The sequence below is a fragment of the Vulpes lagopus genome, chromosome 24 (assembly GCF_018345385.1).
Source record: "Vulpes lagopus strain Blue_001 chromosome 24, ASM1834538v1, whole genome shotgun sequence".
Taxonomy (NCBI): Eukaryota; Metazoa; Chordata; class Mammalia; order Carnivora; family Canidae; genus Vulpes; species Vulpes lagopus.
Genome location: NC_054847.1, coordinates 491,176 through 505,030, shown reverse-complemented (window position 1 = coordinate 505,030; position 13,855 = coordinate 491,176). Strand labels below are relative to the sequence as shown.

Below are 13,855 nucleotides of genomic sequence, written 5' to 3'. Positions count from 1 at the left end.
TTGTTCCTGATCTTAGGGGAAAGGCTCCCAGTGCTTCCCCATTGAGAATGATATTTGCTGTGGGCTTTTCGTAGATGGCTTTTAAGATGCTGAGGAATGTTCCCTCTATCCCTACACTCTGAAGAGTTTTGATCAGGAATGGATGCTGTATTTTTTCAAATGCTTTCTCTGCATCTTTTGAGAGGATCAGATGGTTCTTGTTTTTTCTCTTGTTGATATGATCTATCACGTTGGTTGCTTTACGAGTATTGAACCAGCCTTTGCATCCCAGGGATAAATCCCACTTGGTCATGGTGAATAATCTTCCTAATGTACTGTTGGATCCTATTGGCTAATATCTTGTTGAGAATTTTTGCATCTGTGTTCATCAGGGAAATTGGTCTATAATTCTCCTTTTTGGTGGGGTCTTTGTCTGGTTTTGGAATTAAGGTGATGCTGGCCTCATATAATGAGTTTGGAAGTATTCCGTCTCTTTCTATCTTTTGGAACAGATTTAGTAGAATAGGTATTGTTTCTTCTTCAAACATTTGATAGAATTCTCCTGGGAAGCTATCTGGCCTTGGACTCTTGTGTCTTGTATTTCCTTGGTAATGATGGTAATCTCTCCTTTTTTATTCGTGATTTTATTAATTTGAGTCTTCTCTCTCTTCTTTAATAAGGCTGCCTAATGGTTTATCTATCTTATTAATTCTTTCAAAGAATCAACTCTTGGTTTTGTTGATCTGTTCCACAGTTCTTCTGGTCTCTATTTCATTGAATTCTGCTCAAATCTTTATTAACTCTCTTCTGCTTGGTGTAGGTTTTTTTTTTTTTTTAAATATCTTATTTATTTATACATGAGAGATAGAGAGAGAGAGAGGGAGAGAGGTGCAGAGGGAGAAACAGGCTCCATGCAGGGAGCCTGACATGGGACTCGATCCCGGGTCTCCAGGATCAGGCCCTGGGCTGAAGGCTGTGCTAAACTTCTGAGCCACTGGGCTGCCCTGGGTGTAGGTTTTATTTGCTCTTCTTTCTCCAGTTCCTTTAGGGGCAAGGTTAGCTTTTGTATTTGAGTTCTTTCCAGTTTTTTGAGGGATGTTTGTATTGCGATGTATTTCCCTCTCAGGACTGCTTTTGCTGTATCCCAAAGATTTTGAACAGTTATAATTTCATTCTCATTAGATTCCATGAATCTTTATAAGTCTTCTCTAATTTCCTGTTTGACCCTTTCATCTTTTAGCAGGATGCTCTTTAACCTCCAGGTATTTGAATTTCTTCCAAATTTCTTCTTGTGATTGAGTTCTAGTTTGAAAGCATTATGGTCGGAAAATATGCAGGGTCCCATCCCAGTCTTTTGGTATTGGTTGACCCAGTATATGGTCTATTCTGGAGAAAGTTCCATGTGCACTTGAGAAGAATGTGTATTCAGTTGCGTTTTGATGCGAAGTTCTGTAAATATCTTTGAACTCCATCTGGTCCAGTGTATCATTTAAAGCTCTTGTGTCTTTGGAGATGTTGGGCTTATAAGATCTGTCATTTACAGAACGTACCGTGTTAATGTCTCCCACTATTATTGTATTATTATCTAAGTATATCTTAACTGGTTATTAATTGCTTGATATACTTGGCAGCTCCCACATTAGGGGCATAAATATTCATGATTGTTAGGTCCTCTTGTTGGATAGATCCTTTAAGTATGATAGAGTGTTCCTCTTCATCTCTTACTATAGTCTTTGAATAAAGTTTAATTTATCTGATATGAGTATTGTATCCCGGCTTTCTTTAGATTACCATTTGAATGGTCAGTGGTTCTCCAGCCTTTTAATATCATGCTGTAGGTGTCCTTAGGTCTAAAATGAGTCTCCTGTAGACAGCAAATAGATGGGTCTTGTTTTTTTATCCAGTCTGAAACTCTGCACATTTTAATGGGATCATTAAGCCCATTCACGTTCAGAGTTACTATTGAAAGATATGAATTTAATGTCATTGTAATTTATATTCAGTCCCTGTTTTTGTGGATTGTTTCTTTGGACTTCTCTTTTACAGAGTTCCCCTTAATATTTCTTGCAGAGGTGGTTTGATCGTCACGTAGTCTTTCAGTTTCTGCCTATCTTGGAAGCTCTTTCTCTCTCCTCTTCTGAATGAGAGCCTTGCTGGATAAAGTATTCTTGGCTGCATGTTCTTCTCATTTAGGACCCTGAATATACCTGCCAGCCCTTTCTGGACTGCCAGGTCTTTGTGCAGAGATCTGCTGTTAATCTAATATTTCTCCCCATGTAAGTTAAGGATCTCTTGTCTCTTTAAGGATTTTCTCTTTATCTTTGGATATTGCAACTTTCACTATGAAATGTCGAGGTGTTGAACAGTTTTTACTGATTTGGGGAGGGGACCTCTCTATCTTCTGGATCTGAATTGCCTGTTTCCTTCCCCAAAGTAGGGAAGTTCTCAGCTATGATTTGTTCAAATATACTGTCTCACCCTCTGTCTCTCTCTGCGTTTTCTGGAACCCCAATTATACATAGATTCTTCCTTCTGAAGCTATCATTTATTTCCCTTAACCTTTCCTTATGGTCTCTTCATTGTTTTTCCCCTTTTTCTCAGTTTCCTTCCTTGCCATCAAGTTGTCTTCTGTGTTACTCACTCATTCTTCTACCTCATAACCATCATTGTTAGGACCTCTAGTTTGGATTGCATCTCATTTAATTGATTTTTAATTTCGGGCTGATTAGATCTAAATTCTGCAGTCATGAGGTCTCTTGAATCCTTTATGCTTTTTTTCAGAGCCACCAGTATCTTTATAATCGTGCTTCTGAATTGGCTTTCTGACATCAAATTGTCATCCAAATTCCTTAACTCTGTGGGAGAGAGGACTATTTCTGATTTTTTCTTTTGTGGTGAGTTCTTCTTTCTAGTCATTTTGCTCAGTGCAGAGTGACTAAAAATAAGTATTACTGGAAAAAGGAAGGAAAAAAGAGAAAAAAGGAAAACAAAAATAAAAACAAAACACAAAAACAAGGCGGTGTATCCTCTGATTCTATATACTGTAAATCCCTCAAGTTCCCCTGGAGCTTTCCAGAGCTGCTCTGTCAAGAACTTGCTCTTCTTGCCCGCTGTGCTGATTCTCAGGTGTGCGCACCTGGGGTAGCTGCCCAGCCCCCTGCCAGGTGCATGGCTCAGTGGGAGCTGTTTATCCTGTGAGGCCCCTGTTTCCTGGCACCCTGCTCTGTCCCATGCACAAGGTGATACAGGGAGGAACAACAAGACTGGCAGCGTCCAGCTTTCTAGCCCTGGAGTCAGCTCCCACAGTAACTCCCGCAGCTCCCAGTCCACACTGGCCTGGATGCTCCGGGGGCGGGGGGTGCTGATATGCACAGCTCAGGAGTGTCCTCGTTTTCCTGTGTCCTCCTGGCCCCTGCCTATCCCAAGGGGAGCGCTGGATCCTGGGCTGTGTCCCCCAGAGCCTTGGGCTCTGGGGCCTGCGCCACTAAATTGTGTTCCCGGGGTGCGCAGGCCACTCGACCTGGAGCCACTGCCTGAGACACCGCCTGAGCTTCTCCTGGGGCACAGCCCCCTCCACAGGGAGCCACTGCCTGAACTCCTGAGGCCCCGCGGGCACACGTTCTAGCCCTTTAGGGAGCTCTGCAGGCAGTGTGTGGCACACTCTCCCCTGGGGCGCGCTTCTCTGTTAGTGACCCTGGGAACCTGGGGGCTCTACTGCCCCTCCTGGGATCCTGCCCGAGTTCCTTGCCAGCACCTTACTGTCCTGGAAGATTGGTAAAGTTTCTGCTTCTCTGGGACTGGGCTTTCATGTCCTGGGGGCACTCCCTGCCTGGCCTTACTTAGCTTGGCTCCTCGTGGGGCCCCTTCCATTGATACATGATTGACAAGTAAAAATTGTAGATACTTAGGTTGTACATCATGTTTTTTTTTTAAAGGTGTATGTAATGATTTAATACACGTATTCACTGTGAAATGATTGCCACAATTTAGTATCTTAAAATACTATTATGTTTGAGGATTAGAATTTCAACATACAGATTTTGGAGGAGACTCATTTAGTTCATAGCAATCCCCCAGGCCAGTTTGTCCATATATTCTAATTATTCTTTCATTATACAAAAGGTAGTGAACACTCAGATGAAATTAGGGGAAATAGGCATTTTTGGGGGGAACCTTCGTGAACGTTCTAATGAAGAACGTACCTAATCAGGTAGGGAGAACCTCAGGACTGTGCTCCGTGTTAAGTTTTAGCCAGCTCATGGGGGAGCTGTGAGGGAAGGATTGGAGGTGAGAGGAGGCAGGCCCTCAGGAGGCACTGCTGCCAGAGGGTGTCAGCCCACGCAGTGTTCATGGCTGAACAGGGGCTTCTTTTCCAGAATAGAGATTTAGGTGGTGATGTTTGCTTTGCTTTGTCAACTCAGAATGTTCTAGAAATTATTCTACATCAGTTACAGAGGTTTGCTTTGTTCTCTTTTATATTTTGCATAGTACTGCTGTGTAAACCTGCATCTTGTGGGATTTCCATAGCTAATTCAACCAGTTCTTTGGATAGATAGGTTGTTTGAAGTTTTTTGGTATTCCCATAATGCTGCAGCTTATGTTGATTGTGGGAATTATCTTCAGGATGGGCTCCTTAAGATAAAATTGCTGGGTGAGAGGGTAAATGCATTTGCAATTTTGAAGATGCTTCTGATTTCCCCTCCATAGAATTTTTACTGTTTTGTATTCCTACTGGAAGTGTGTGAGATGGTGGTTTCTCCACAGTCTTGCCAACAAGTGTGTTTTCAGCTTTTGGACTTTTAGTGGTCTGATGTCAGAAATCACATCAGTGTACTCGAAGTTGGCAGTTCTGTCCATGTCTTCTGTTGTTTTATATTTTTTTATTGGGTCTTTGTTTTTTTAGTTTTAAGAAGTATTTATATATTAAGAGTATTAAGTTTTTGTCTATATAATTTGCAAGTATTTTTTTCTTTACTTAGCTCATGGTATTTTCTGCTGTTCTGAAGTTTTTATTTTCATGAAGTAATTAATTTCATAAAAATGAGTAGAATTTGGGATCACTTATAATCTCTTACAAGAGAGGTATCTGGGCAGTGTAGTTTCTAGCTTTCCAATGTTTCTGTCCCAGAAGGGACCTAGACCTGATGTTGAAGGAAATAGTGTATAGTATTTGCTGTGAGTGCATTTTTAGGAAGACACTGTTGTGGTCAGAAAGATTGACAGGAATAGGAAGGAACAGTGCTTCTCAACTTTCTAAAAATCCAGAAACAGAAGATGTTACCTCCAGGACCAGTTAAAACAGTGCTTGTGACGATCCAGGAAGGTGTAGTCATTTCAGGGATTTCCATGTGGAGGTTTTGTGTGGTCACAGTGGAAACCTCTGGACTAGAGTAAGTGGGGTCAACTCTTCTGGGGTTCTGGGTCAGGGTGGTAGTGTATGTGTGGGATCTGGTGGTATGTGACCTGTGTGCAAGGGAGGTGTACTTCTGTGCGTGGACATAGAAGTAGAGGATGTCCTATTGCTGGTGGTTAATTATGCTGTTTTAAATACTTGTTATGTGGCTTTTCTCTTATTTTAGAGCATGTTAACTCATTGTTAGAAGGTTAGGATAGGAAGGGCCAAGCAGACCATAATAGTAGTGTCCCAGGAACTCTCAGACACAAGGCAAGTACAGAAGCAGACAATGCCTCTGGAAGATTTATTGGTAGAGCTGAGGACATTTGGATTTTGAGGGAATTGTTGCAGAAGTCTACCAGTTATGATCTAGGTCAGTAGTATTTTAAGCTTTGTTTTTAACAGTGTGACCTTAGAAAAGATTTGTAAGTATTTCCTTAGTTCTAGGATAAGTTAGAGCATCTCCCAGAGTGAATTGAAGGCAGGCTCTAGAGCCTGGTTGGCCTCTTGCTGCTCACAGTTGAGGCTTCTAAGGAACTGCTTAGGCTTCATAGAACACAGATTGAAAGCCACTGCTATATGTTGGCAAATTGAACTCCAATAAAAAATAAAATTAAAAAAAAAACCCACAAAGGTATTAGATACTCAAAACTAAAAAAAAAAAGAAGAAAAGAAAGCCACTTTCCTGGTCTTTTAAAAAATAGCCATTTTAGGTGTGTTTCAAGTTGAATCTGCCCTTAATATCCAAAATGAGTGAATCTGCTCAGCATTTCATCCCCTCACACTCTTTTCTAATTAATTGGGAAAGTGAGAAAATGATAATTTATGAAAGAAACTCAAAAAAGGTTTTGCTGAGGTGGAGGAGAATCAGTTTTGAGAAAGAAGAAGGTGACTCTGAAGCACAAGATTTGTATGTGAGGTGAGAACTGAGCACCTGCAAGTGGAGATCCCTTGGGAACAGTGCTACTGAACATTTCTGTACCTGCCTCTGAGGAGACCCGTGGAACTTACGAGACAGCTAGAGCAGGAGGTGCAGCAGAGCAAGGGCATCCTGCTGTGCTGGAGACTGCAGGGATTCCTGTAAGGCGCTTTATCCAGAATCTTTACAAATGACATCCAGACTCACAAAGATTAGTTTTGAAATTCTACTGCGAACTCTACATCTCTTTCTCCTTTATATTACCCTACTACCTTTCATTTTTTCACTTTGGTTACTCTTGACAACCACGGTACCTTAAATATCCCTAGGAGACACTCCCTCTAAGTCTCCTCAATGGTGTCTTTTGAAGTCTGCCATTCCATTTCAACTTTATTTACCCGTGAAGGGAAAAATGGATAGACAAGTTAACAGCTTTTCACAGCTAGTTTGTGACAGTAGTAAAGACTAGGGAATGTGGGTCATCTTCACTGGCTCTGTACCCATATAAGGAAGTAGATTCTAATCCTCCAGCTGTCACATGAATGGAGCGTTTTGAGCTGTGAACCAGATGGCTCAGGGGAAGTTCTGGGCATGGGCCTTACCAGGGGTCCCTAGGCTCTGAGGAGGCCAGGAGCCGGGTAACTGAGGCCTGCCCCTCTGCTGGTGGATGCCAAGAAGCCAGGATTTTGACTGTGACACTTACTGTCTTACTTGATATTTTTGTTGTATTCACATGAATTAGTAGTAGTTATGGTTTAGTGTTATTAAGGATTCTTCATTTAAATGGATAAAGAAGATGTGGTCTATGTATACAATGGAATATTCCTCAGCCATTAGAAATGACAAATACCCACCATTTGCTTCAACGTGGATGGAACTGGAGGGTATTATGCTGAGTGAAGTAAGTCAATCGGAGAAGGACAAACAGTGTATGTTCTCATTCATTTGGGGAATATGAATAATAGTGAAAGGGAATATAAGGGAAGGGAGAAGAAATGTGTGGGAAATATCAGAAAGGGAGACAGAACATAGACTCCTAACTCTGGGAAACGAACTAGGGGTGGTGGAAGGGGAGGAGGGCGGGGGGTGGGGGTAAATGGGTGACAGGCACTGAGGGGGGCACTTGACGGGATGAGCACTGGGTGTTGTTCTGTATGTTGGCAAATTGAACACCAATAAAAAATAAATTTATTATTTAAAAAATTTAAAAAAAGATTCTTCATTTATATTAATAAAGATTAGGTTGCTTGCAAGTGGATTGTAAGACTGGATTTTTCCCATTTCCATGTGTCAGTGGTGCCAGTTAACAGCCCCTTCACCACATGATATCTTAGCATTCTTATTGTTGCTAAGTAATAAATTATTAGCAGTCTAGAATAAAGCTGCTAGAAGTGTTAGGAATTTCCCGACTTCAGCTTAGGTTTGTGTTCGTGTGTTATTTTTTGGCATTCTAATTCAGTTTTCTGCCAAATTTTTTTTTTTTAAGATTTTATTTATTTATTCATGAGAGACAGAGAGAGAGAGAGAGAGGCGCAGAGACACAGGCAGAGAGAGAAGCAGGCCCCGTGCAGGGAGCCCGATGTGGGAGTCGATCCCAGGTCTCCAGGATCAGATGCCCTGGGCGGAAGGTGGTGCCAAACCGCTAAGCAGCCAGGCTGCCCAAATTTTTTCAATTGTAGGAAGTTGTAAGCATTTACTGACAGGTTTAAAAAAGACTTGATTATATTTGTGACCCATTCCAATTCCTTCTTTAAAATTTAAATTCAAGTTAGATAACATATAGTGTATTTTAGTTTCAGAGGAGAGTTTAGTGATTCATTGGTTGCATATAACACCCATTACATCAAGTGCCCTCCTTAGTGTCCATCACCCAGTTACCACATTCCCTCACCCACCAGCAGCCCCCAGTTTGTTCTCTATAGTTAAGAGTCTCTTATGAAAAAAAAAAAAAAAGAGTCTCTTATGGTTTGCCTTCCACTTTTTTTAATCTTTATTTTTCCTTTCTTTCCCCTTAATGTTCATCTATTTTGCTTCTTAAATTCCACATATGAGTGAAATCACATGGTATTTGTCTTTTTCTAGTTGAGTTATTTTGCTTAGCATAATACCCAGCAATGTTCTATGCACATTGTTGCAAGTGGGAAGATTTCATTCTTTTTATGGATGAGTAATATTCCATTGTATATATACACTACATCTTTGTAAACCATTCATCTGTTAATGGACATCGGTGATCCATCTCAATTCTGAGGAAAGGAAACAACTAGTAGTGACACTGCTTGGCATATGTAGTACTCTTGGGCTTCTTAAATCAGTATGTGGAGTTTGATGAAGGGGATAAGAAGGATTGAGTCTGTGGGAGCCATGTTTGTAAAATTGTGTAACTCCTTCAGGTGGTGACATCACATTGTTCTGTTTTTTTCTCCAGCTGGTTTCCCCATGGGCTACGCAGCTGCAGCTCCTGCCTACTCCCCCAACATGTACCCTGGAGCGAATCCTACCTTCCAAACAGGTATGCAGCATATGTGTGCTGGCGGCAGAAGTGCTTTATCCTCATGGCCGGGGGAGAGGAGAATGTAAAGTGGTTGGGTATAGTATTAGGATTTGGGGTTGAATTGATTTCTTGGTTCATAAGTTTAGCCTTTATTTTAGTGAAATAAAAACTTTATTCATACTGCACATAACACTTTAGACACTGCATTTCTGATGTTCTTCCACAACATAGATCTGTATTCTAATCATACATTGTTTATAGGTAACTAGTACCAGATTACATATTTATGAAATAGTTTTGATTACTAGAAACTAAAGATCTTTTTCCCAAGTTAATAGATGGAATCTCCATGTTGCTAACGGTTTTAGAGATGACTGATTTCTCCATACTGTTTTGGCACTTCGATTATAGTTTTACTATTATTATTTTTTCTTTGAAGTGTAGTTGATAATGTTACATTAATTTCAGGTGTACAACACAGTGATTTCTACAAATCTACTTTATGTTTTTCTTACACAAATAGAGTTACTGTCACTGGACAACCCTATTGCAGTTCCATTGATTCCATTGACTATATTCCCTATGCTGTGTCTTGTATAGTTTTAAAACAAAGTCTTAATTTCAAATGCGTGAGAATATTTTTAGATTTTAGAAATCAGTGATACAGTTGAAAGTCCACTTGTTTTGGATATGAACTTTGTAAAAGACAGTGGGACTTTGTGAGCTTATGCTCTAGTGTGGGCTCGTTCCAGGCTTTACTCACCTAGACTAGACTTCGTGATTCTGCTGCAGTAGTGATGGCCCACACTGACCTGAAGGCTTGGCCTCATGGATCTGCTGGGGTGCTTCAGTTTTTTCACCTCGGAACCCCTAGCTGCACACAGTTAACTTTGACAGAAAAAGAGAGAGGCGTAGTATCCTTTCCCTGAATTCTATTTTGCTAATCATAAAATTCTTCCTTCTCTGACTCTTCTGTCCCTTTTTCCTTTTCTCTTCCTACTCTGACTGTATTTGTTCAGCCAATAGCTCACACCTAGACAAAGATCTTGGCTTGGTCTTCTTGCTCCCAAGCCTTTTCTCCTCTAGTTCATGTTTCCTGCTTGCTTACACCAGAGTAATGTTCCCCAATGAAGGTTTCCTGTGACTGAGGGGGAGACTCTCCTTTAATCTCTGGTTCTTTGACACATTGGCCTGTTCTTTCCAGAATAGTTTCTGTTTTGTGTTTTTGCCAGCTTTTACTTAAGGTTCTTTCTCTCCCACGTAGCCTAGAGTACTTGTTACTTTGTTGCTTATCTTTTGGGATCCTATAGAAAGAAATCCTTTTCCCGGGATTAGCAATATTATATTATTATTCACTGGCTTCTTGTTTTATTCTTCTTTTGTTTTTATTTTTTTTCTTCACTGGTTTTTTTAACAGCTAAATGTCACTGTCCATCTCCTTTTGTAAAACTTCTTACGTTGTGTAACGTTTTAAAAGTAGTTCTCTTAAAGGCGCCTGGGTGGCTCAGTTGGTTAAGTGACTGCCTTTGGCCCAGGTCATGATCCCAGGGTCCTGGGATGGAGTCCTGCATCTGGCTCCCTGCTCTGTGGGGAGACTGCTTCTCCCTCTGCCTGCCACTCCCCTTGCATGTGCTTGCTCTCTTTCTCTCTGTCAGATAAATAAATAAAGTAGTTCTCTTGAGGTATAGGTGGCATACAGTAAATTGTGTACATATTTGAAGTGTATAGTTTGGTAATTTTTGATGCATTGTATATCACCCTCACAGTTGGGAGTGAACATAGCTCTCATCTCTAAAAGCTTTCTCCTGCCCCTTTGTAATCTCCACCAGGATCCAGGAAATCACTGACCTGTTTTTTTCCCCTGTAGATTGTCTTATTCTCTAAAATTTTGTATAAATGAGTCCTATGGAATGTAGTTTTATCTTTTTTTTTTTTTTTTTTTTGGACTGCTTTCATTCTCCATAATTAACATCCATGTCATAGTTCCTTTTTATTGTGGGTTTCTGTTGTATGGGAATACCACAATTTGCTTATGCATTTGCTAGTTGATGAACCTATGGATTATTTGCAGTTTGGGGCTGTTAAAGATGCAACTGCCGTGAATATCTCTGTACAAGTCTGTGTAGATGTAATGCTTCATTTTTCTTAAGTAGATACAAAGGAGGGGAGTGGTTGGTTTCATGGCAAGTGTATACTTAACTTTGTAAAAAAAATTGCCAAGCTGTTTTTCCAAAACGGTTGTCCCATTTTACATTCTCATCTGCAGTGTATGAGAGTTCCAGTTCCTTTACCTTCATACCTTCAACACTTGGTATGGTCATTCTGTTTAATTTTAGCCATTTTGGTGGAGGGGTATGGTAATGTGTCATCCACACATTGGGCTTGTGTCATCCAAGTTTTAATTTGAACTTCCCTAAGGACTAGTAATGTTGAGCATCTTTTCATGAGCTTATTTGCCATTTGTAACATCTTTCGTTAAGTGTGTACATCTTTTACTGTATATCAGTTTTGAATTTCTTATTCAGTTTTACTTGTTTTTCAGTTTTACTTGTTTTTACAGGTACATGATTTGCACATATTTTCCCCTGGTTGTGTTTGTTTCATTCTTTTAACAGTGTCTTTAAAAGAGCAAGAGTTTTATTTTTAATTTGTTCTGTGTGTGTTTTAAAGATTATTTGTAGGTAATCTCTACACCTAGTTTAGGGCTTCAACTTGTAACTCCAACATCAGGAGTCACACACTCCATTGAGCCAGCCAGATAACCCAAGAGCAAGAGTTTTTAATAATTTTCAGATTATTGTTTTTTTCATTTGTAGGTCATACGTTTGGTGTCATTTCTAAAAATGTTTGCCTAACCCAAATCACAAAGATGTTCTCATATTTCTTCTAGAAGGTTTATAGTTTTAAGTTTTACATTAAGTCTGTGTCCCATTTTGTTTACTTTTTATGTATGATGAGAGGAATAGATTGAAGTTCTTTTTTTTTTTTTGCTTAAGAATTTAGTTGTTTGTTACTGTATGTGATTATGCTGCAAACTACCATAAAATGTCACATTCTAGAATTTTCCCTGGTAGCTCATTTGTACTCAGTTTCTCCTTGGAGTACAACAAGTTAATGTAAAAATGTACTAAAAGCGAAGTGCCTGCATGGCACAGTTGGTTAAGCGTCTGACTCTTGGTTTTGGCCCATATTATGATCTTAGAGTCGTAGGATTGGAATCCATGCTCAGCACAGGGTCTTCTTTTTCTTTTTCTTTTTTTTAAGATTTTATTTATTTATTCATGAGAGAGAGAGTCAGAGACACAGGGAGAGAGAGAGAAGCAGGCTCCATGCAGGGAGCCTGACGTGGGACTTGATACTGAGTCTCCACGATCACTCCCTGGGCCAAAGGCAGGAGCCAAACCACTGAGCCACCCAGGCGTCCCAAGCACGGGGTCGTCTTAGGATTCTCTCTCTTCTCTTGCTGCCCTGCCCCCCTGTGCAGGCGCATGCATTCTCTATCTTTCTCAAGTAAATAAATCTTTAAACAAAAATGTGCTAAAAGCTTCCAACTCTTTTTTTTAATTTTTTTTACAAAAAGAGCCTCAAGTTGTTTGAGGCTGTCAAAGCTTTTCTTGCCTGGAGAGTATAGTACTCCCCCAAGAGGAAGCTTGGTGTTTTTAGGTCTGGTTAGCTTCTTCCTTTGGGGTGCCTTGGGGCCAACCTGTAGAACGTATGTCCTCCATCTTCTCTTTGAGAGATGAGTCCTTTTCTTGCTGCTTTTCCAAAGCTGCTCTCAAGTTGCTGTTGTAACCCCAGAAGCTGGAGGCAGGTAGGAGTAATGGGATTGTTGGGGATGGTGGTTGCCAGCAGTGCCTGCCGTATTCACAGGGACATCTGCTGACAGATATTAGAGAGTTGTCAGCTGCCAGACTGCTGGCCCAGTATTGTCAGACCCCTCTGATCGTTAGGGAAAGCTGTTAATAAAGATGTATGTGAAATTTGTAAATGACAAAATAAGTTGAGAATAAAAAATAAGCAGGAAGAGGCTGGGGATAAAGATGTATATGAAATTTGCAGATGTGAAAATGAAAGCACTTTGAAGGTCCCACCAGCGTTCCCCCAGTGCTTCAGCTACCTGATTTGAGTCTGGGCCACAGCAGTGCTCCTATCTTTTTCTGGCATCTGCTCAATGTTTCCTATTGTCAATTTAAAAATTTTTCCTTTTCAGTGGGCCTTACTTATCTTACCTGATGAGCAAGCCAGAGTTGTCACAATAAAAAAGTTAAAAAGAAATTTTGTGTTCAGTTCTGCTGCTTTCTCAGCTGCCTTCTGGTTGGTTCTCTCAGCATCAGATTTGTGGACAAAGCTGATGTGTAGTACACACAGGTGGTGTGTTTCTGGAGATTGGCTTTTGAAGCACTTCGGCAATCCTAAGGCCACTTATTGTTTCTTAACTCCTCTAAGTATGACATAGCAAGGGTTTAGAGAACCTTGTGATGAGATGTCATGTCTTTTGCTGAAAGATTCCATTACTCAGAGCCTGGAGATGGAGGTGTCATTCATTTCATCCTCATGGATAAGCGTAGTAGGCTGAGTACCTATGCAGCCAGAGTGGGTTGTCTTTTTTTGGAATCAGAGCAATATATTGGAAAGAGTTTGGGGTTGGAGTGTGCTAGATGTGGCTCAGATTGTAGCTGTATCACTTCTGGGAAAGTGATTTTATTTCATTTTTGGCATCTGTATAATGAATTAACATATCCTCTCAGCTGTGTTATTTGAGGATTCTGGCAGGCAGTATGCACACCCTGAGGCTGCACATTCAGGCTTCTCTTCTCCCATTTACAGTTGTGAGTATCTATAATTAATATTTGCAATGATCATCTGAAGTCTTCAAGAGAAGATTCAGTTCTCTACAATAAACTCTGTTTAAGAAGTGATTTAAACACTACATTAGCACATGAGGGGGTATTTTTTTTCTTTCCAAGTTTTGAAATTCCAGTTAACATACACTGTAATATCAGTTTCAAGTACAGAATTTAGTGTTTCATCTCTTAACATGCAATACCCAGTATTGAACACAATTGCC

The 13,855-nt window shown here is 40.3% G+C and overlaps 1 protein-coding gene across 6 annotated transcripts in view; it reads left to right on the top strand.

Annotated features, from left to right (window-relative positions):
• Positions 1–13,855, top strand: part of FAM168B (family with sequence similarity 168 member B) — a 44,278-nt gene that overhangs the window by 13,413 nt on the left and 17,010 nt on the right. For all 6 annotated transcript variants that reach the window (XM_041739380.1, XM_041739385.1, XM_041739381.1 and 3 more), the window contains one exon: positions 8,722–8,805. In XM_041739380.1, coding sequence (XP_041595314.1) covers positions 8,722–8,805 — 84 coding nt within the window. The remainder of the gene's footprint in view (positions 1–8,721; positions 8,806–13,855) is intronic.